Source organism: Meleagris gallopavo, chromosome 11 (genome assembly GCF_000146605.3).
Source record: "Meleagris gallopavo isolate NT-WF06-2002-E0010 breed Aviagen turkey brand Nicholas breeding stock chromosome 11, Turkey_5.1, whole genome shotgun sequence".
Lineage (NCBI taxonomy): Eukaryota > Metazoa > Chordata > Aves > Galliformes > Phasianidae > Meleagris > Meleagris gallopavo.
In genome coordinates this window covers 2,700,010-2,722,137 of record NC_015021.2, presented here as the reverse complement: position 1 = coordinate 2,722,137, position 22,128 = coordinate 2,700,010, and the positions used below count along the sequence as shown (strand labels likewise).

Sequence of the window (22,128 nt, the reverse complement as noted above, 5' to 3'; positions counted from 1 at the left end):
TCCTTGTGTGTCAATTTTGTGGGCATCAAACAAAAATAAAATAGTAGGCTGTGACAGACTTGAGTACACTCAGGATGAACTCTTCTGTGCCTATAGACTTCAAAGTTTGCACTAGTGGAAAAGACCAAAGGGTTAATAGGAATGTTTTTCACAGCAGCCATTTCTAGCAAATGTTACTGTGCTGGGCAGGATAAACCCAGAGGATGTTTTATAGAAAAGTGAGGCAACAACAGGCGCTGTGTCTGGTATAGCCATTAGAGGTGATTCATTTTACTTTCTGTACCAATTGATCTCCTGGGCTCTGTTTAGAGGGCAGCCGTTGCTTGAACTGAGACCAAATGGAGGAACTACAATGTGCTCTGGGATCCAGGCAGATCTGATTAAGTACTCAATGTTGGATAGGTATCTTATATTTTCGATAGCTTTGAATTGTGTACCGTGATTATGGAGCATATTGCAGAGTACAGAATGTTTTCAATAGTATAATCAGGAGAATATCAAGCTGTTTAGAGGGAATTTTTGGCCCTACTTGAACTGTGTCAAAAGCCCTGGGATATAAAAAGGAAACTGGTTGCATGGTCATTTGCTTGCATTCAGTAAGAAGACAAAATTAGTACTAGTATAATTTGCAGACACCAGATTCTGAATAAAACAAAAACCCATGCTCTTTTGTCACTGTCCAAGGACTTAAAAGCAGTCAGTGCAGCCTGCTGGACTCTGTGGTGTTCACTGTTCGCTGCTGGGTGAAGCTCTCTGCTACCACTCATTCATGAGACAAGAAGTGACAGGATTAGCTCAGATGGAGTAGTAATAAATTATTTTTGTTTCAAAGATTCCTTCCTGCCCAGAGGTCATACTAGCTTTGTTTTCATCTCTTGAGTTAGCTGTTTACAGAGCAGATACTTCTCTGCTTCCTCTTCCTGAGGATAATTTTAAATACAGCATCTTTGTCTGTAGAATTTCTTGTCTGGTGATGTCTCATGCGTATAACATGACAGTGTATTTGCCTCATCTCTTGGAATCAGCTGTAGGCAAATTGTGAAGTCACTTGATATAGTGTGCTTTTGTTGTAACTGTGGCCTGAAAACTTAATATATGTTCCTTCTTTTTCTCTCACAGATAACCTCCTAGTTTTTACTGTAGCAACTAAAGAAACCGATGGCTTTCATCGCTTCATGCAAACTGCAAAGCACTTCAACTACACAGTGAAGGTACCGTACGTTCTCGTGCCAAGTAGTCATACGACACAGCCTTTAAGGTAGAAACAGTGCAGTAATAACTGAATGTGTTGAAACCTTCCCATGGGAGTGAAAGAAGATTAGTAGATACTGTGGTCAGGTCCCTCAGTCATTCTGTCATGATTTATCATCTAGTCTGGCCTTGCAGTGCAACTTTTTTGTTTTGAGCAGCTGCACAACTGCTGCTGGAAGCTGTACTGACGGCACAGGAGGTGGTGAGTGTTCCCATCCTGCTTAACCAAGGTGGGAGTCCTGCTGTGGAGAAAGAGGGAGGGTCACAACTGCAGGCTTCCTTCTGTTTCCCAAGACCCTGTAACTCAATGAGAGCACAAAACATTTCTATTGATTTTCCTAGCCTCTTGTGTCTTGTTCCCCGTCTCCATACGTCACGTACCGAAGTTGGCCTCTACATGACCTTGGGAAAAAGCAAAAGCCCTAGCTATCTTGTAACTTTCCACACAATTTTTGTCTACAAAAGAAAAAAATCCAGGAATTCAGATTGTATTACGACATTCTTCTGCTTGCTTACTCACCACAGTGTCTGACTTGTAATTAGGAAATGATTTGGTCTCTGAAGTTTGACTTTTGTTGTTGAACTTGAAAACCTGAGAAAACCTTTCCTAAAATTAATGTTGTTCTAAAGCACTTGAGGAGCCTGGGCTCTGCATACACCTATTAGCTTTGCAAATTTGTCTAAAACAGCGTGCAATTCAGTTCTTTCAGGTTTTAGGAGTTCCAAAAATCTTATCTTTCAAAGGCTCAAAACCCACAAAAGTGCTAAGGTAAAATTGTCACTCGGCCACAGAGAAATGTTGTTTAACTGATTTTAGCAGCCAGTTGTAAACTGGGGAATCTATCCTTCATTTGTATGAAAGTGTACTGGGGGTATGTCAGGAATACTGGAGCTTGGAATTTGTATTAGTAATATCCTGATCCCTCAATACTTCCTGTTCCTAAAATGATGAAATTGTCTTCTAAATATCTCATTCAGAATGTTCTTCTAATACAAGTTTTGAAACGTTATTCATTTTTTCCTTTTTCTGATGGAAATGTGTTTAAATAAACAGTGGTAGCAGGCAATTGCTTGATTCTTATTTGGTTAAGAAATTTGTCTCATGTTTTTGCAGTGATGTCATCATGCTGAATGCTGCTTCAGACATGGAAAACTTATGATGCTGGAAATGCTGGCTTGCTGTGCTTTAATGCATTGCTTCTGCTTTAACATCTGTTTTCAATAAGGGTCTGCTTTCAAAAGCCTCTTGTTTTTTGGTACCAGCAAAAAAAAAAAAAGACTTTTTACTTATTCCAGGTACTGGAAAAGGTGAAGAGTGGAAAGGTGGTGAGTTGGCAAACTCCATTGGTGGAGGGCAGAAAGTCCGACTGCTGAAAGAAGGCATACAGGGCTATGCTGATCAAGAGGACTTGATTGTAATGTTTGTTGAATGGTGAGCAAACCTGGCTTGTTGTCATTACATTTTAGCTTAGTTGCGCTCACAGAAGTAGCTGATGTGACATGTTGAAAGTTGCATGACCCTCTCTTTGTTTGAGAATGTTTGCTCCCATTTTTTTCATTCATAAAAATAGTAGATTCTGCTTGGAGCAATCACTGCTTTTTTAAAAGGATTTACAGATGTAAGAGTTGCTCATAGTTCTGCTGCCTCGAGGGGGTGAAAAAATGTTGGAGCTGACAAGCTTTCAGGCAATCAGGCAATCGTGCATCCATCCCTCATTCTACTGCGGTAGTGTGGGATGTGGCTGAGGGCTGGGAGCTGGGGGACTGGCAAAAGCAGCTCCAGAAATAATATGGCCAGAAGAGACCAGAGTGTGATCTCCTTCCATGAAGTAACAGTGACATGGAGGAAGCTGGAAAACAGGCACTTGAGGAAAGCATACAGTGAGACAACTCCTTTAATGTGCTGGAGAGCTGAAGCGAGACACTGTGCCATACAGCCCCCCCCAGTGCCTGCTGTGTCTGCAGATGGAAGCACGGAGACAGGGCTGCTGTGGGTGCCAGATTACTGGTCACAGCATGGCTATGCCTGAGCATCCTTGTTGGAGGCCAGATAGCCTTCTTTCTGTTGCAGAAAGCAGGGGACACAACAAGGGGTTTAGAATGTTTACTTTTTTTTTTCTTTTTCTCTTCCTGTGTGTGACAAGAGAATGCTGAGAGCAGCTAAGGGCCCAGCTCATGGCAGCCACCAAGGCCTCTCACACCCATGCTAGGGTCACTGAAGGAATCCTACAAAGAGGATGTGGGGCTGTGAGGGCAGGTCTGGAGCTTGTACGTGGTTCACACTCTGTTACCAGCTCATCTTGGAATGTCTGCTACTGAATTTTCCTTCAGCAGTTTGAGCAAGCTTTATATGGGAAATGGATTTTTACACTTCTGTAACTTTAAAAGTTACATACAGTTTGGAGCTACACGTTCTTGTTTGTTTGTTTGTTTTCTTACTAACTTGATTAGCAGTTTTCTGTTCAATAAGTAGAAAAAGTAACTTTGTAAAAATCAATATGTACATGCTCGTGGTGCTCTAGAGATCATGCGAAACCTGAAAGGTATTTGAGAATAATGTGGGGAATTGTTTTGATCTGTACTAGAGGCTCAGATAAATCATCTGTTTACTTAGCGCTTACTGCTTATATATCTTACTGTTTTCTAGCTTATTATCTCAATGCCTCAGTATTTTTCCCTATATGGTGAAGTACTTAAATTGATTTGGGTATAGCTCAAATTTCTCCAACATAATTTATTATCTCCAGGATGGGGTGTCTAAGAGGGGGCGATGGATGAGAGTACAGCAGACCATGTGTGTTCAAGTACAGATGTCATCATCTTTCTTGTCTTGAAAACTTGCCATTTCAAGCCTCCCAGGTTCCTGAAGGCTATAATCCCAAATACATGTTGATTTAAAGCTTTTGGGACAGACTCCAAGTAGGAAAAAAAAATATTTTTCTTTCTGATTCTAGCATTATGTTTTAATTATAATGAGCCTTTAGATTTCCAGGAATCCTTGTTATTGATTTAAACACCGAGAAATGTAGCATATCTGTAGGAAATTCCTTTCTTTTTCAGGTATTTTCTTTATATTCTCTGTGAAGCATTTGGGATATTAATCTTGGTGGGGGGTGGAAGGAATCTCCTGGTTTATTTACTGTAACTAGGCAAATAATTTACAACGAACTGTTTGTGCAGCTTCTTGCTATTTTTTGAGCAGTGTTTTTTATGTGACTCGCAATTCTGGAAATAGTTTCAACTTTTTTAGTGGTCAGCTTGTGTCTAGGTGCAGATGGAATACAATTTAAATTAGGTTTGTTTTTGTGAGAGCTAGCTGCTGGTTTATTTTGGACTGTTTCAGACTGAACTGGCTAACGGCCAGCACAGACTGGGCTGAAATGGTTGGTGCTGTGACTGTTCACCCAGAACTCCCACAGCAATCTGCTTGTGTTGTAGAAGATTGTTGAAGTCTCGATCATTTTTTAAAACATTTGCCAGGAAATGAGGGATAACCGTTTTGAGATACGCAGAAAATGCAATTAAGGTGTGATTCTGGTAGAAATAGATTGTAAACAACTAAGTGTGTGGTCTAGCAGTTCACTTAAATAATATGAAATATGGGACCTGCATTGCTGGTTGCAAATCCCCCTTGTTTATACATGGAACTCTTTAACTTGCAGCTCAAATAGTAACAGGTCTTTATTGTTTATAAAGCTGTAGATGCAAAGTTGCACGTTCAGTTCTGGAAGATCTGCACCCTGTGATCACTTCCCAGCTGTGACAAGGCGCTGGGTGCACAGAGGGTGTGACTTGGGGCCAAAAAAGGAGGAGAGCTGGGTGGATTCCAACTCTGAACATCAACCATCTGGGAACTTCAGGAAATGGGACTGGAGTTGTGGAACCTTTATTTACCCCGTCCACCTCCTAGTTAATCGAAAGGATTTACAAAGAATAAATAAGAGTATCTGAGCTTTTCCAGCTTGTCAAAATGACCTGCCTCTTTCTGGATATATCTCTACTTATTCTTCTCTGTCCAATTCTAAAGTCCTATTCAAATCTAGAACACAACTCATGTGCATAATTGTCACAGATAGTCCTGGAATCCATTTTGCAATGGTCTCAGTGGGGTAGACCTCAATTGGATCTTCCTTATGATAGGAATTTGGTGCTGTGTCTGACATAGTAGGGAAGCGAAGCAAATAGATAGGTTTCAGTTTGGCTCTAGAAGTTCTCCATTTGTCAGAGACAAATGGAACTGTGTAAAGCCACAGATGAGAACTAGCAGTGAGGAGCAGGAGGCTGTTTGGGGAGCGGTGTAGGGTAATCCTGCAGGTTACTTCTTGATGAAACAGAACCACAGAAATTAGTGGAAAATGTACATACTCATAGACTCATGCCCCTGCATAATATCCCTTTGTATGTAAAGTTTACAATAATTGCTAATACAGTTTAGCTGTTCTGAGCTGAGCTCTGTGCTGTGTTCTGTATTATGAACTGTGCTGCACTAAGTAGCATATCCCTTTCCCGAGCAGAGCCTGTGGCTAGCCCAGCGTGTTGCTCAGCTTTGGCTTTTTTTCCAGAATGACACTCATTGGGAAGCAACGTTCCAGGGGTGTTTGGTTCCTTCCTGCAGCTGCAAATCATTGCAGCAGCAGCACTAGCCTGATCAAAGAGGAGAAGCACAGCCTGCCATAAGCTATTAAGTTAAAGCCTCAGACAAATCTCTGTTTTTGTCTGTCTTCAACTTGTCTCCTTTTTCTTGCTTGTTCTTCAGGCCCGTTCTGGCTTTGAATCAGACTGCACTAGCTGAATGGGAAAGGGAGGAAAGTACTGTTCTGTATATTTTGGGCAGAAGCAGGCAGTTTTTGCAAAACTGGGGAAGCTCCAAAATGTACAATACATTTTTCTTTTTTTTTTTTGTCTTCATACATTCTTCTGCCAAAGTTACAGAAAAACAAAACAGTGAAGGTTTGCAGAACCCCACTTACTTTATATAGACTACATAACACTTCCTCTCCAGGGCTCATGCTTTGCTCTGCGGTGGAGATCCGTTGCATTTGTAAGCCAGCTGTTGTTCGGTTTTCTTAGTCCAATTGCATGAAATCCCCTTTGAAGAAAGGACATTTTAAATAATTCAGAACTGTAACAAAGAAGCACCAGAAGGCAGTAAGGGTTGGTTTCTTGGCACTCTTGCTGAGTAACACATTGCAATGCAAAAAATTCTGTTTACTGCTCGTAGGGTACTGCTGTCCTATCTCCTAGCCTGGCTTAAATACTTAGCAAGAACAAAATCTTGATAAAAATGAGACCTTTGGAGCTGGTAGCTGTACCTTTCCTCTACTCTATTTCAGGACTGCAGATTTTAGGTACCTAAGGCAGATGCATGAAATAAGAATATCCCCAGAAACATAACAGCTGAGACACTACCATTAAATTCAGATATTTTGTTTCTTCAGCCAGAGATTAGTCTGTTATAGTGTGGTCCCAATATTTCCTCACTTCATGCCATGTGAAATGAACCTAGAAGTGTTTTGTGCATTAATGCTTTTATATGTTGGCCTCAAGCATGAACAAAGGAGCCTTATGCTCTAAATTATTTAATCATTTACATTCATTTTGTGGTTTTTCAGAGGATTTGATTTAGAATTTGTTCTACAGCAAGGAACCGCTGGGTTCATGCTACTCCATCACTGTATGGCCTTTGCCAAAACTTCACATTTTCTGCTTTTGGCTAATGCTGACCTCCTCTTATGGATAACTCCTCGGTTTAAATATCAGCCTTTCCAACTTTTGGTCTTTGTGATTGAGAATCAGGAGTTAAATCTGATGAATACATAAAAAATAGGCGACTTTTATAAGTAAATATTTTGAAGTTTAGGGTCTTCTGAAGTCTTCAGCACATCAAAAAAGTTAAAGCAAAATTTAAATATTGTGAAGATGTAGCACAGTTTAACGATAGTCCGTGTTGAGAAATAATGTATTTTGAGAAATAAATGTACATGCCTGAGGAGATGTCAGACAGAAGTCTGTGCCAATGTGTTTTGGAACAAGATCATCCCAAGTTTCCTAGTAAATCATCTACAAATGTATATGTTTTTCCTTTTAAATATAAAACACCTTCTTTTAAAGATGCATACTTATATATTACTCAAAATACATGAAACTTGAAAATCAGTTTCAGGTAGAAAAATTCTGAAGGAAGAAGAAATGTAGAAGGCTCAGAAAAATAAATGGAAATGGAAGGGGATACTGTTGGTTAAATAGTATTGGTTGAGGACTTATTTTCCCAGAAGATTTTAGGATTTTTACATATGATACTGCAGGATTTAGTAAGTCACTTTTCAGAAAAAAATGGCTGTCTGTATGATTTAAAAAAATTGAATAATCAAACCATTTGTTGCTTTGAACACAGAATCATTAAAATCAAACCAACAGTGGACATCTTTTCTTCGTTTTCAGCTATGATGTAATCTTTGCGGGAGGACCTGAAGAATTGTTAAAGAAATTTCAGGAAACAAATCATAAAGTAGTGTTTGCAGCAGATGGACTAATTTGGCCAGATAAAAGGCTAGCTGACAAGTATCCTGCGGTCCGGAGTGGAAAACGATTCCTGAACTCAGGAGGTAAATGTGATTTGTGAATATGTTAAATCTTGAACTTGAGCGTAACGCTTTCATTTTCTTTTATGTATTTATATGTGTAGGTATTCCTGAAGAACAGTGGAGAACTCACTGAAGATTGCATTTGCTGTTTACCACTCTCTGTCCCTTGAATGTCTGCTCTTTTGTTCTCAGGAATAGATTTCCTTCGAAGTCCCATGGTACTTTTGGCAATGCCGCTGTGTAAAGTATGTAAATCAAGTGAAGCCTGGGGCATAAATGCCTTGCAATGAAGTGCTATGCAGGGACCACCCAGTTGCTGGTCTAGGGGTAGAAGCACAAGGTAGTACATGCTGTTTACAGGGACAGATTATGAGCTGGGCCACAGAATTTCCTGCCTTGTTGGCACCCTGGTTTCTAAGGTATCTCTGCACCTTGTGCACAAATGCTGGTGATGACTGCCTGTCCCCTCAGCATGGCTTGGATCATTTGATTCAAGAGAAGTGTGGGTTACTCCCATTAATCTCAATGCAGTGTTAATTCTGAAGTCTCCTTTAAATGCCAACTTTGTTAATCGTTTTGCAGGTGATTAATACATGTGTGCATTGACTCTGACATTGTTTATCTGCTACAGAGCTCAGTACTTCCCTCTACCTGGGTAAACAGTCTAGGCACTCTGCAGACTTGAGTGTCCCCACATTTTTCTCTCTTTGCCTAGGCTATCAGGCTATCATCCCTATTTTTCTTTTCTTTTTTTTTTTTTAAATCTGTCTGGGTTTTTTTGTTTTGTTTTGATTTGGCTTGAATATAATTCATTTCAGGTTCAAATTGAATTCCACTTGTAGTTCTGGCAGGATTAGTTTCAGGCTTCTCTGCCAGTAGGAAGTGATTCCTTCAGATATTCAAAAGCTGTCTGGACACAACCCTGGGTAATGTGCTCACAGGGACCCTGCTTGATCAGGGAGGTTGGACTAGATGATCTTCAGAGCTCCCTTCCAATCTCAACCATCTGTGATTCAGTGACTGGTGAAAATGAAGCTTTTTTTCTACAGTGGGCTTCTTTCTTGGGAACAGTAGTAGCCTAGTCTCATGCTTTGGAGTTTTCTAGACCATCTGAAGCATATCTGTTTCCATCTTGGACATGTCTCTTTGCTATTTTTTACCTTAAAATAATGTTACAATAAAAATAACCTGTAATTGCAAACTCTTTAGAACAGAACTAATGCATATCACAGAAAACTAGATTTTTAAGCCAAACTGTATGAATTTCATACATTGGCACCAAACACTTTGAATGAAGTCCTTGACTGAGGGACAGCATTGGCAGAGAAGTGCTTTTTATGGAAATAACTTGTGCGTTTAATATTGCAGGATTTATTGGTTATGCTCCGTATATAAATCGTATTGTGCAGCAATGGGATCTGCAGGATAATGACGATGACCAGCTGTTTTACACCAAAATCTATGTTGACCCATTGGCGAGGGTAGGTAGTGGCTGGCTTTCTCATTTCTTTCTGCTTGAAATGACATGCTGCTCCTCATAAAACATCAGGAGATAAAAATAAAAAGAATGCTGTCTCCTTCTTTCCTGAGTGCCATGTTGACAGTGGTGTTTGTTCTCCAGAGGTTCCTACTGTCAGAGTGATGAACAGTCTTCAGAAGGGTCATGACTTGAAATACAGTTTCAGGCTGCCTGCAGATCTAGGCAGGCTGTGCTTCATTGTTAGAAATAATAGCTCTGAGGTATATGGTTAGGCACATTCATCTCAATGAGGGTCCCATGTAGTCTGCAGTTTGACAGCCAGAGAATGTGGCATTTTTCCAGGATTTCACTGAACTGCTTGCTGATCCAGAGTTTTTAGATTTTGGGTTGTTGCCATTTCAGGTCCTGCTTGCAACTGCATTCAACTCCTCAGCTTTTTATGCAGATATGTTCAATAAGTCTGCATCATAAATTGTGGGGGGAGACCTCTCCTAGCCCTAGCTTAACAAAGCTCTGTGCTGATTAGGAGCATTAAAACAGTAGATCAGAGGCATGGGCTGGGTATTGGAAAAAGTGGGTTAAAAAGGCTAAACAACATTTTGATGCAAGAAGACTTCTAGAAGCTGATATTTCAGAATTTTGAGATTGACTTTGGTCACTTGGGTGCGTTAGGCAGGTCTAAAGTCTTTGAAATATATGTATTTTCTTTTAAGCTCTGTCGAGTTATGCCTGTGATGTAGGGCATGTTTAGATACAAGTACAGAAATGTTTGAATTGTCTTTATGCAAGTTAAGTCAGATGCAAGATATGCAATTGAAAGGACAGTGTGTAGAGACGCTCAAGCTGACTCTGCACCAAACTCACAAGTAATGTAATTAGCTGTCTGAACAGATTGTCTTCTAGACAAAAAGTGTGTACCTCTGCACAGTGCACCACTACACAGTGGTTCAAAACATCCCCATAGTACTGCCTATAAGGTACTGGCTACATCCAGGACTGTGGAGATTCTATACCCTTCTTAAGTACTGATCCTCTGTGCAGTAATACACAGAACTGTAGAATATGCAAGGAAATCTTGGATGTTTCGAAACAAAGTACTCATATCTAAATAACAGCTTTTAAATCTATTTTAAAGGATATGTCTTTTGCTCAATGTATTGAAAACTTTTGAACATTCACTAAATGTGAATGTAGGTGAGTTTAATTATTTAGTACTAGGAATATGTTTTTGAGCAAAGGTATTTTCTATTCTGACATGATACTCAGATTTGTCACTGTTATTTTGAAACAGTGAAATGCAGTGATTTTTGATTTAAGAACTGCTAGTGTGTTTTGTTGGTGTTCCAAGAACTGTCAATATTTCTAAAATAAGATATAGATTTTCTTACTTAGCCTACCCTGCTAAATTGCAGTTTCTTTGAAGAGTCATGGTCTTTATTCTACAAATTTAGATGAGGCTTTTGCATATGTAAAATTAATTGCTACACAACTGCACAAGTCAGGAATCTAGGAAAAACGTAACAGTTTAAAACTAAGAATTCCATTTGAGAACTGAGTATGTCAGGTAGTTTGGCCTGTTTAATTTGCTGTAACTTTAGCAGATCTTGTAGGACTTCAGTAAAAGCTTTGGCTTTTTAGAATACCTCAATATCTTTGCTACTTTTATTTCAGGAAAGCCTGAACATTACTTTGGACCACAAGTGTGCTATTTTCCAGACTTTAAATGGAGCTGTTGGTAAGCATATGTTTTGTATGTTGTGTTTCATTAACCATGTTATTAACACTTTAATTGCATAACCAACAATACAGTTCCTTAAACATACGCTCTTCTGTTGTGATGAAATATTTGGGTGGCTAAACCAGATTTCCAGTTCAGCCCCTGGTTGAAGTTTGATTTTAAAATAACAAAATAATTATAAATAAATGAAGCTATCAATATTTCCAAAATTAGGAACCAAATTTCTATCAGCCTTTCACAAACTTAATTATCATCTTCACTCCTGTAATTAAAATTGCATTTTAGATGTTATGTGTAATAATTTGTGAAATAATGAGTAATTTCCTCTCTTTAATTGTCTTGAATTAAAATTGGAAGCTATGTTTGTACAAGCTTCCTTCCTTACCTTTAACCTGCAATTATGTAACAGCTTTGAATTCAGATCATATCTAAAATAACTGATTTATTTATAAATTCCTTTGTTCAAGAGTAAGTTTTTAAGCAGATTTTATTCAAATTTTGAAGGCTGCTGTTGGCAAACTCTGAAGTTTAATGTAACATGTAATTCTTGGTATAAAGCATTCAGAATTGAGGGTCTGTTAAAAAACCAAAAAAAGCTTCCATATAAATATCTTTGACAATGACAGCAACAATAGGATGTACAGTACCAGCAAGAACTTAGAGAACTCTGAAATTTTATCTTTTTATAAACCTGTTTGGTATGATCCTTGTTAATTTGCAGATGAAGTTCATCTGAATTTTGAAGAAGGGAAAGTAAGAGCAAGGAATTCTGCATATGAAACATTACCGATCACTGTTCTCGGAAATGGTCCAACTAAAGTGAGTGGCATTTTCTTCGTGGTTTTGTGCAAAGACAGCAATTTTAGCTCAGGCAAAAACAATGGAATTGTCTGAAAAAGTTACGACCACTACTAACTTCTAATTAATATTAATAAAAATTGCATGGGTAAACAAACCATTCTAGCAGCTCTCTACATCATTATTTTGTTGTCACAGTAACTTGATAGCACTGCTGAAACAACTCACTCCACTCCCAAATTCACGATAGCAAGAGATATTAGGAGTGAATAACCTGATGTTAATTTGTTCATTACCAGAAAACAATTTTTAAAGCTAGTGAAGAATCATAGAACCTTAGAATCCTTAGAGTAGAAAGGGACCTCTGAAGGCCATCTGGTCCAACTCCCCTGCAATGAGCAGGGACATCGCAGCTTGATCAGGTTACTCAGGGTTTGATCCAGCCTTGCTTTGAAAGTCTCCAGGGATGGGAAATCAATCACATCTCTAGGCAAACTGTTCTAGTGCCTCACCACCCTCACTATAAAAGACTTTTTCCTTATGTCCTACCCAAATTTACCCTCCCTGATCTTGGAGCCATTTCCCCTTGTTCTTTTGCCGCAGACTGTGCTAAAGAGTCTTACAGAATCACAGAATGGCCCAGGTTGGAAGGGACCTCAAGGATCACGAATCTCCAGCCCCCCTGTCACAGGCAGGGCCACCAACCTTCCTATTTAACACTAGATCAGGCTGCCCTGGGCCTCTTCCAGCCTGGCCTTGAACACCTCCAGGGATGGGGCATCCACAACCTCTCTGGGCAACATGTTCCAGCACCTCACCACTCTCATAGTAAAGAACTTCCAGGAGGACAGGGCAACCCAGGCAGTCCATCCACAGAAGTACACATTTTGTTCAGCGCCAATTCTGAAAGTGTTAAGAAGGTAGATGCTGCTTTAGAAACTAGCCAATAGAATGTGTTTCGAGTCGTGGCATAGTTTGCCATTATACATCATGAAAATATGCATTTTACAATTTCTATGTGCTTTTCAATGCGGTCTCTGCATTTTGTTTAAAGTGTTGATTTGAAGATTTAGGAGAATTAACTAGAATCATCTTTTGGCATGAAAACTTGCACAGCAGCTTTTGAGAGCTGGATCTGTAGTTTGTTTCTTGTAAGTCTTGCATGCATTTAGTTGGTAGTTTGTCTGCTTACTAGTTTTTTTTTTTGTTTTTTTTTTTTGAATGTAGAAATTAGGAGGATATCACCTCTGGCTTGTAAATAATAAGAAAAGATAGGTATTTTTATGTTACTTTCTTTTTTAGATAAAAATACAGTCATTTGCCTTTAGGTTTAAGACATTAAATTATTAAGCCTGAATTCTGTAAAGAGTAAAAATCACCAGCTGTCTACACATCTCATTTACCTGAATTGTTCATTTGTTACCAGATTTACTTGAATTACTTGGGAAATTATATTCCCAATGCTTGGACACGGGAAACTGGATGCAGTATTTGTGATTTAGACATGCTGGATCTGTCAACAGTAACGGTAAGAAAACTTGTGAAACAAGAGCAAAACCCTTTTGAAAGCATTTGATAAGTATGTAGTGATTTCTGATTCAAAAAGGCTTTGGTATGCACTCTTATGTTTAGTAGGCACCTGAGGATATTTTGTCTCGCATATGAAACTATAAGGAAGGAAGTTTAATTTACTGAAAATGCCAATACTTGTGGAAATAATTTCATGCATGCATTTTAATATAGGTTTCCCCAGTATTGCTGAATCTAACCCCTTCCCCAAAAGCCCTCAGATCCTCTGTTCACTGTATTTCATTTCTTGTCTGTAGTGAAGATATGAATGAGAACAGAGCTTAGAGGGTCATGAGGGTTTAGGATAGCACCAAAGAAGTGGTGGTTTGTTTGGCACTGAAAGTAGTGTGACAATTTCTGGACAGTAAGGAGCTTGTAGAATGGAATATAAATTCAAAAAGTTATTGCAGGAACTGTAGTCACTTTCACATCCTGTTAATTTACATATATATTTACACATACATCTTTAATTTGAAGGTAGAACATTCTTCTGATGTTCTGCTGAAAATTTTTGCACTCTCAGCTATATGTTAAAGTTTACCTGAGGAAAAAAGTTAAGTTTTATCTGAAGGTGTTGCCTAAGGAGTAGTTTAAACTTAAAGCCATTAATGGAGAGTAACTTGCAATGATTTATTGGATAGCTTTTTGTATAGTTTAAGTACATCTATTTGGAATGGATCTTCCTTACTGTAGCTCATTCTTTGGACATCATACCTCACTCACTCTGCCAGCAGAAATAGTGAGACTTTTCCTTGGCCTCTGTGGAAGTGTTTACCTCTGGCATTTCTTAGTACAAGCAGTATTTCATTTTCTGAATGCGCTTTCTGTTCTGGCCTGGCTGGTTGCTACTTAACAAGAAATCTTTAGAATAAAAAGCAATCATATAATCACAGACTGTTTGGGGTTGGAAGGCACCTTAAAGATCATCCAGTTTTAACCTCCCTGCTGTGGGCAGGTTTGCCACCCAGTAGATCAGGCTGCCGAGAACCCCATGTAACTGGCACTGGGGTTGCAATTGCCCTTCTCATACTGCTTTATTTGATTTTATGTATTGGTGCGCTCATGTCTCCTGAAGACTTTTTCATTGTTGCTCTTTTCACAAGAAAGTCAGGATCAGTTTTGTTGATGCCAAATTGTTATGAGCCCTGAGTTCCTTCAGATGAATTCTGACATAGGTTCTTGACTTGATGAACTTAGCTGCTGCTGTTCAAACATCTTGGGCTGAGTTTGACCTGCAGACCTTGACTTGACATCAGAGGAAGATGCAATGGCCAGACACCTGTTTTTCAACCCATCATATAAGTTTAGTAACAATATTTTCTGAAGACTTCCCACTGTGAAGGCCAGGGTGGTATGTGCAAGGTGGAGGGGATAGAAGCATCACCTTGGGCCCTGCTGGTTGAGCAGTAGCATCCAAGGTGCTCCCTGGGGACAATTTGAGTTGTAATACAGTTTTAATCGCCTAAATTAAACTGAACAACAAATTTAATGTTCCTTTGGCTAATGCTTAAATCCTGAGATTTTTTACTAGTGTAGAAAATTTCGCATGTGAGCAGCAAAGATGACTTCACTGCTCCTTGCGTTGCATTGGCAACTCTTTTGCAGTATGGCTTCAGAGTGCTGCCCCGTGTTTCTTCAAAAATTGTCACATACTTTCTTACTGTTAGTGAAAAAATAAGCTTTAAAAGGTGGAATGTATGTCCTTTAGTAAAAGAGTGAAAATCTGTCAGAGAAAATGCAATATCACTTAGAGCAGCCTGGGTGCTCCTGAAGTGTTTTTCCCAGGGCACAGTTGGGAAGAACCAAAGCTCAGACTTGATAAACTCACATACTGGGGATTAAACTTGTTCATTCAGACATAAATTTAGATAATGCAGTCACACCTCCTTATAAGTATGGGGAATGATGCTCCAGATCAATTAACTCTAATTTAAGGAGGTATAATGGCAGTGCAGTTTGCAGGAATGTCAAACTCTAGTCCTTTAAACACTTTTGCTTTTGTTACACTCTTGACTTTTAGTGTAGACATTGGAGCCAATCAGTTCATGCTCCTGTATTTTGGAGGATTATTAGTAATTCGTGCTTGCCCCTATAATATTTGCAGATCCAAATGTAACCTGCTTCTCTTTCCTCAGGAAATCATAATGAAATGGCTTTGAATTAGAAAAATATGCAGAATGAATTGTGATAGCAGCACTATTATTAGCATGTTTGTTCAGTAAACCCAGTGGCACAGGCTGCTTTCCTCATCACTTGTGATCAGTGTTATCAGTATCAGTCCAACTCCAGTCACAACGGGGTAGTTTCCAGCAAATGCTGCGGCTGCTGCTTTCAGGACGTGTGGGTGCTCATACCTTCATCAGCTGTTCTGAAGTTGTTGGGCTGTCTGCGTACATGTCTGCTGGGTTTGCAGATGAAGTCATAAATAAGAGGCATTCTGGGTAAACACTTGGTGTTGTAATGTTTCCTAGCACACTTGCCAATTTGTTTCTGGAGTTCCAATGCAGACAGTGATACTGTGAAAACTCAACATGTGCTGATTGTTTATCCAGATGCTTTTCAAGCAAATATAGGCTTGCTCAAGGAAAACTAACTTGCAGTCTTCTATACGCATATAAGGCTTCTCTCTGAGCCCCTGGTAGGCTTAGATATTTGTATGGACTGTCCATTTTGGAAGGGGAAAGAAGCTTTGTTGAATCACTGCATTTGTTCAGGTTTAAAGACCTTTGAATGTTGAATTTCTTTGTCTCAAATAATGCAATAATGTATTCTAGGAACACACAAGTTCTGCCTAGTTTGTTTTAGCAGCCGTGATCTCTGCGTCAAACCCATGGAAAACAGGAATTTTAAAAGATGTGAATTGATATGAAGTGGTGGCTTCATTTGGTGTAAGGGGAAACGCTCTGGTTAGAGTTTATTACAGCTCTCAATAAAATCAATAAGCAGGGAAGTAATGCAGAACTCATTTATGATAGCTATGGGGCATAGTGCATATAAAAGGATGTGCAAGGCTTTTGCAGTCTTTGTCTTAATGACTGAAATATTTTGAATATTCTTTATCATTTAATTACTTTTTAAAAATAGTTCCCTATGCTTTCCTGTAAATCTCTCATGTATATACAAGTTATTCAAAAACAAAACAAAACCACAACAATTTTGCTATGCATTTCTTAGGTATATTTAGTTATGTGCTTTTTGCTGTTAAAATATATTTAATAGAGAAAAAATTACACATCTTTTTACATTAGTTTTGGGCTTCAATTTCTTAGTTTCTGTTATTGGAATTCAAAAAGTTTTCCAGTGATACTGAATCCATTATCTTTGCTTTGTCAGATAATTAACAAAAACATGGGTAACAGCACATCAGACCTAGTTGGCTTAGACCATTTCAAAACTGTGCAGTCAAGTTTATTACAGCATGACATTAGTTGCTTTTTAATAAAAGTAGCATTAGAAACAAGGCAAGTAAAGTTACCGGTTGTGTCAAAATATCATTATTTTTTTTAGGAATATCCCAGCGTAAAAATTGGTGTTTTCATTGAACAACCCACTCCTTTCCTACCTAAATTTTTAGACAGACTGTTGACTCTGGATTACCCAAAGGAGGCTCTCAGTGTTTTCATTCATAACAATGTAAGTATAATTTTACTATTCTGCAAAGCTTCATTTTATAGAAGTCATGGTATGAATAAAAATGCAAGTGAAAAGTATACAGATTTTCTGTATGCTTATTTCTTAAGTGCATAGGAAGAGATAACGTTTCATAATTTATTATACAGAAGTGGAAAAAACACAGTAGTGAAATGAAGTTCAGTCAGTACTTGCTGAAATCTATTGAAACAAACTACTTAGAAATTGAATTTTAAGCTGTATGCTTCTGAGAGAAGTACTAATTGATGTAATAACAATAGTTCTCACTGGATTTGCTTTTCACTTTGTTGTTGATATCCCATTTACGTTTCTTATGATGCTGTTGCTGGGTGCCAGGGAAAAGACCATTGTGGCCAGATAGGTCTTGAATGGCAGTATAGATTAGTTGGTTTTTGAAATATATTTAATGGTTTCTGCTAATTTGATCTGGTGATACTAATACTTCACTAGTGACATGCATCAGTATTACTATTTACATGAGTGAGGTGACAGATATGTGCAAGTCTCATGGACAAACAGGGTTGCAAGATGAATGTCAGGAAAAAATTAGAATTTTGTTTTTTAATTAGGCAGACAACACTGTTAACATAGCACAACAGTCCTGAGTAACAGAGCAGAGCAGACGCAGAGCTGAGTTTTAAAGTTATCAATGCCTTTTGGAAAGGAGTTCTTAAAGACATAAATATGATCTGCAGATAGGAATTGTAGACTGTGCTAGGTTTCATTGCTTCAGCCAGAAGTTGAAAGATGTTCAAAATGAATGTAAGACTGAATAGCTTTTTAATTATAGGTGGGAAAGAACCATCACCTTTAGTTACTATGAAGTTACCTGTTATAGCAAAGCCTAACAATGAGGACAGTGGTCTGGAAGCATTGTATACTACTGAGATCCCTTAAATTAGGGGTAGGGTAATGAGAAATTAAAGAGACAACCACTGGGACTATTTTTCTGAGAGGATGAATGTACAGCATTTTTAGTTGATTGAAAAAATAAGATTTGGTTTTATCACTTTAGAGCAAGATAATAGACGAATACAACTGAACTCTAATCTCAACCTCTTCTGCCACCATCATTGCTTCTAGAAATGATACCACCAAGTTGTTTTGTCTACTTTGTTAGCCAAGGCTGATGACATTCTAAATTTCCTTATTGTAAGCAACTCTTGAGTGTGGTTTCATTCCTGACCATCTTGGTAGCACTGAATGATTCCTTCCAACTGGCTGCTCTCTTCTTAGGGAGAATAGAGTAGGAGTTGTGGTCTGGAGCTGGGGCATTGCACAGCTGTCCTCTAGCTGGACACCACAGGTGGCAACTCCCTTGTCTCTAAAGCCCTTCTGGAGTGACATAAAAATCTCTCTGTGCCAGTGAGGTTGAGGATGGAGTTTGATGTTTGTAAAACAAGTATCATGATAAAATGCTGCACAAACAGTTTGTGAATTGCATAACTGGTCTGGATGTACAGGTTTGATTTTTACTGCTGACGTGTTGGGTTTTCTTGCTAAAACTTTGGACTGAAGCACTCGATTTTTTTGATGATAGCTATACTGGATTATCTTCAAATACTGCTTACCATCTGTTTGCTTAGGATAGAATACAATTTGTTCTTGGACACTGTGTTTATGATTCACAGCAATTTGTACTTTTCATTCACTATAAACAATGTTAACATGATTACAGGAGGTTTACCATGAAAAGCACATCAAGAAATTCTGGGAAAAAGCCAAGAACATTATCAGAAATATAAAAATTGTTGGACCTGAAGAAAATCTGAGTCAAGCAGAAGCCCGGAACATGGGAATGTAATTTCTGATTTTTAAATCCTTTATAATGGTGCATCCACTAACACTTTTTTTTTTTTTTCCTTTAATGTATATTATTTTGCATATTAAATACTAATAGTCTCACATCTTAAAGTTCAGAAGTGAAAGCTTTTGTCTAGAACAAGCCCTGGCTATAAAATATTTACTGTTGAGTACTTTATGGCTTCTGTTTAATAAAAAAGCTATTGGTTATTTGTAGGAAAACATCTCCTTGTTGGACTTCTCTATTTCAGTAGTCAACAGTCTTGACTTCTGATGAAGGCATAGACAGGAACAGACTGAAGAAATAAGAGATGCCAGTTTATTTTTACATTATACTCAGCACAAACATGAATATATATTAAAATATCTGACATTTTTTGTTGTATTTAGAGCTTAAGAGTATAGCATGGCATCAATTGAGAGAAGGGACTTGTCTTTTTGGTGTTCTTGGAATTTTGTTTGTACAAGGTTTTGTTGCTCGGAAGCCACTGGGAAACTGAAATTTGGCTGGGCTCCAGGCTGGCCTCTCCCATAGCCTTTCTAGGAAATATTACCCAGCAGAAGCAACCACTCACATAACAAAAAAACATTATTTTTAGTAAACTCTGAGCAGTTAGCTACACCATTCACAAATTATTTGAAGTAGAAATAAGTGTAATGTGTATGAGATGAGATCATCCCAAAATTATTAATTTAGAAAGCTAAGTATGATCTTATATGTGAATAATGTAGATGTCACCAACAGTTGCTCCTTTCCTTTTGGCTGGGATAAGACAAAATCAGGTCATCTGCAACTTCCTTTCACTTGTGCTCTGCTTGGCCAGCCTTCTGATCATCATCAGCTTCTCTGGAATGATTACTTTTTTCCTCAGAAAATCTAGCTCAAAATTTAGATGTTCATGACAATGGCAGTTCCAGTAAAGCAAATTATTAGCCCTCAATTCAGATAGCTTCCAATGCACCTTCTCTTGTTGCTCACTAATATTGCAACAGAAGTTGCTTTGTAACAGAGATTCTTCAAATCTTTTTTAATGGCTTGGTTTGCAGACATTGATATATTTATTTCGCCTGTGTCTCTCCACACATTAATTGATAATTTTGTTTTATTTTCTTCCGACATGTATTCTCTATTTCTCCAAATTAACTGATTTTAGTTTATTTCTAGTAGGTTTAGAGTGAATTTGGTATTCTTACTGGCACATTTCATGCTAAAAGGTATTTATCTGATGCAGCTATTTTTTTATCTTTTTAATACAGCTAACACTTAATGCAATTCAGTGCCTGGAGTTGAAAATTAACAAAAGAGAAGTTGGGCATTGAAGGTGCAGTTTGTTTTCAGAAGAATACTTTTGAGTATATAATGTAGCTACTCGGTTTTCTTCTTACATCATTTTTCCCCATTTTGTCTTAGTAAAAACTGGTGATAAGTCATGATGAGGTTCTTAGTGAATGAGACTTTCACATTTAATATACATGTGAGTACAATAACCTTTTTTCCCCCCACCCATATCCATGCAGCAAACTTCTGCCTGCTTTTCTTGTTCATTTAATAAGTAATAGCAAGGGATTTACTTTCCTATTTATTTCCTTTTAATAGTTGTCTATTAATATGGAAAAGCCCTCTCCTGAGCTTTGGATAGTTGTATATATCTTGGAAAAGGCTCCAAACTGCATAGCCATCAAAGAGTTGTTACGATTCATCAACATAGACAAACGAGTGCATAGCTTAAACAGGCAGAAACAGAAGGAAGGGGATTAGGGAAAGAAGAAAAATAAAGGAGAATATAAAGAAAAAAAACTTATTTGCAAATTGAGTATTTTGTCTTTGCGTGTATATTCCTTCAAATGCTACCTTAGTGTTTAATGCTGGCTGGATTTTGAGATGTACTTTTTCTCTCCTGTATGTTTCTTGAAAATTAGAAGACATTACATCAGTGTCTCAGAGCTTCCATTTGGTATTGATAAATGATGGCTGGGATAGCCTGTGAGTTGGGCAAATACCTTGGATGTGGTTTAAAGGAAGAGTGAGGATTAAGTCTCTCTCTCAAATGTCAAGTATTGGAGACTTGTGTTTTCCTGCTTCTGCTGAGCTGCTTCTTTTGAACACTTCGGCAGTTTTGGGTTTCAGTCTCAGCATTTTGAACTTTCAGTGTTGCAAAAGAAATACAACTTTCCCACCCATATCTGATTACAATAGCTTCCAGTTGTAGTAATTGTGGTGATGTTACCTAAGCCTGAAATGCAAAACTAAAGGTTAGTGCTTTATCTATTCCATGGCTACGCTTATTTGTTTGTAGTGATAGTGATAGGAGTTCTGCTGGGAGGAGCAATGGCTCTGGCTGGGATAGTGGTGGCAACGTCTGTCCATGTCATCCAGGCACCTTTTCTGTCAGAGTTCTTTCTGAGGCCTGAATGCTCTCCCATTGACTCACAGTCCACGTCTAGAGCTGTACTACCAAACTGAGAGGCATATGAAAATGATAAATTGCTAATTCAAATTATATCTAAACAAGTTACAAATGACTTAATGCTAAAGAAATTGGGTAGACAATGTGTTCCCCCTATGAAGAGGTAAGGAGATCTCAGGGGAAGGTATAATGTGCAGAACAGTGATTTTGATCCTTCTTAGATGAAGTCAGAGTTCTGGATGGGCTGGTGTTTGTCAGTAAAATTAATCATTTTTCTGACTGCAAAATACTGTAAGCTAATCTGCTGAGCTTCAGATTTCCAACAAAATACCTTCGTGTTCTGTTAAATTTACTAAATCTACACAATTGCAGCCCTGATAAAAATAATATATATTTTTGTATTTATACCTATAATATATTTAGTATTCTTGTTTATAAAAGTTGAAGTTGGAGCTTTCACTCTGATTTGTACTGTAGCTACATTTCCAGACTATTTACGGTAGTAATGCTTTTAATGACTTCTCAGTTTATTTTTGAATTACCAACTCCAAGTACTTAGACTGAAACTTTTAATTTAGGGTTTTGTTTGTTTGTTTGTTTGTTTATTTTTTAAATTAAGATGTGAGTAAAGAGCAGAAGTTTTGTCAACAGTAAGCACATTGAAAGAGATTTTGTAAAAAATCTCTGGTTATTTAAAAAAGGGCAGAAGCTGAAGGAAGGACCATACACTTTGAAATAATGTGAACAATGGAACAATTTTCAGTTGCATTTGCTTACAAAAAAATACAAATCTCTTCTGTTTGTTTGTTCTCATTGCTGATAATTAAAAACATCAATTCTATTCAT

At 38.0% G+C, this 22,128-nt stretch overlaps 1 protein-coding gene across 2 annotated transcripts in view; it reads left to right on the top strand.

Annotated features, from left to right (window-relative positions):
• Nucleotides 1-1,102: 1,102 nt before the first annotated feature.
• The window catches only part of PLOD2 (procollagen-lysine,2-oxoglutarate 5-dioxygenase 2), a 32,812-nt gene continuing 11,786 nt past the window's right edge, over nt 1,103-22,128 (top strand). For both annotated transcript variants that reach the window (XM_010716386.3, XM_010716385.3), the window contains exons 1-9: nt 1,103-1,211; nt 2,548-2,683; nt 7,693-7,856; nt 9,204-9,316; nt 10,987-11,050; nt 11,775-11,872; nt 13,278-13,379; nt 16,928-17,053; nt 18,750-18,871. In XM_010716386.3, coding sequence (XP_010714688.1) covers nt 2,670-2,683; nt 7,693-7,856; nt 9,204-9,316; nt 10,987-11,050; nt 11,775-11,872; nt 13,278-13,379; nt 16,928-17,053; nt 18,750-18,871 — 803 coding nt within the window. In that variant the 5' untranslated portion in view covers nt 1,103-1,211; nt 2,548-2,669. The remainder of the gene's footprint in view (nt 1,212-2,547; nt 2,684-7,692; nt 7,857-9,203; nt 9,317-10,986; nt 11,051-11,774; nt 11,873-13,277; nt 13,380-16,927; nt 17,054-18,749; nt 18,872-22,128) is intronic.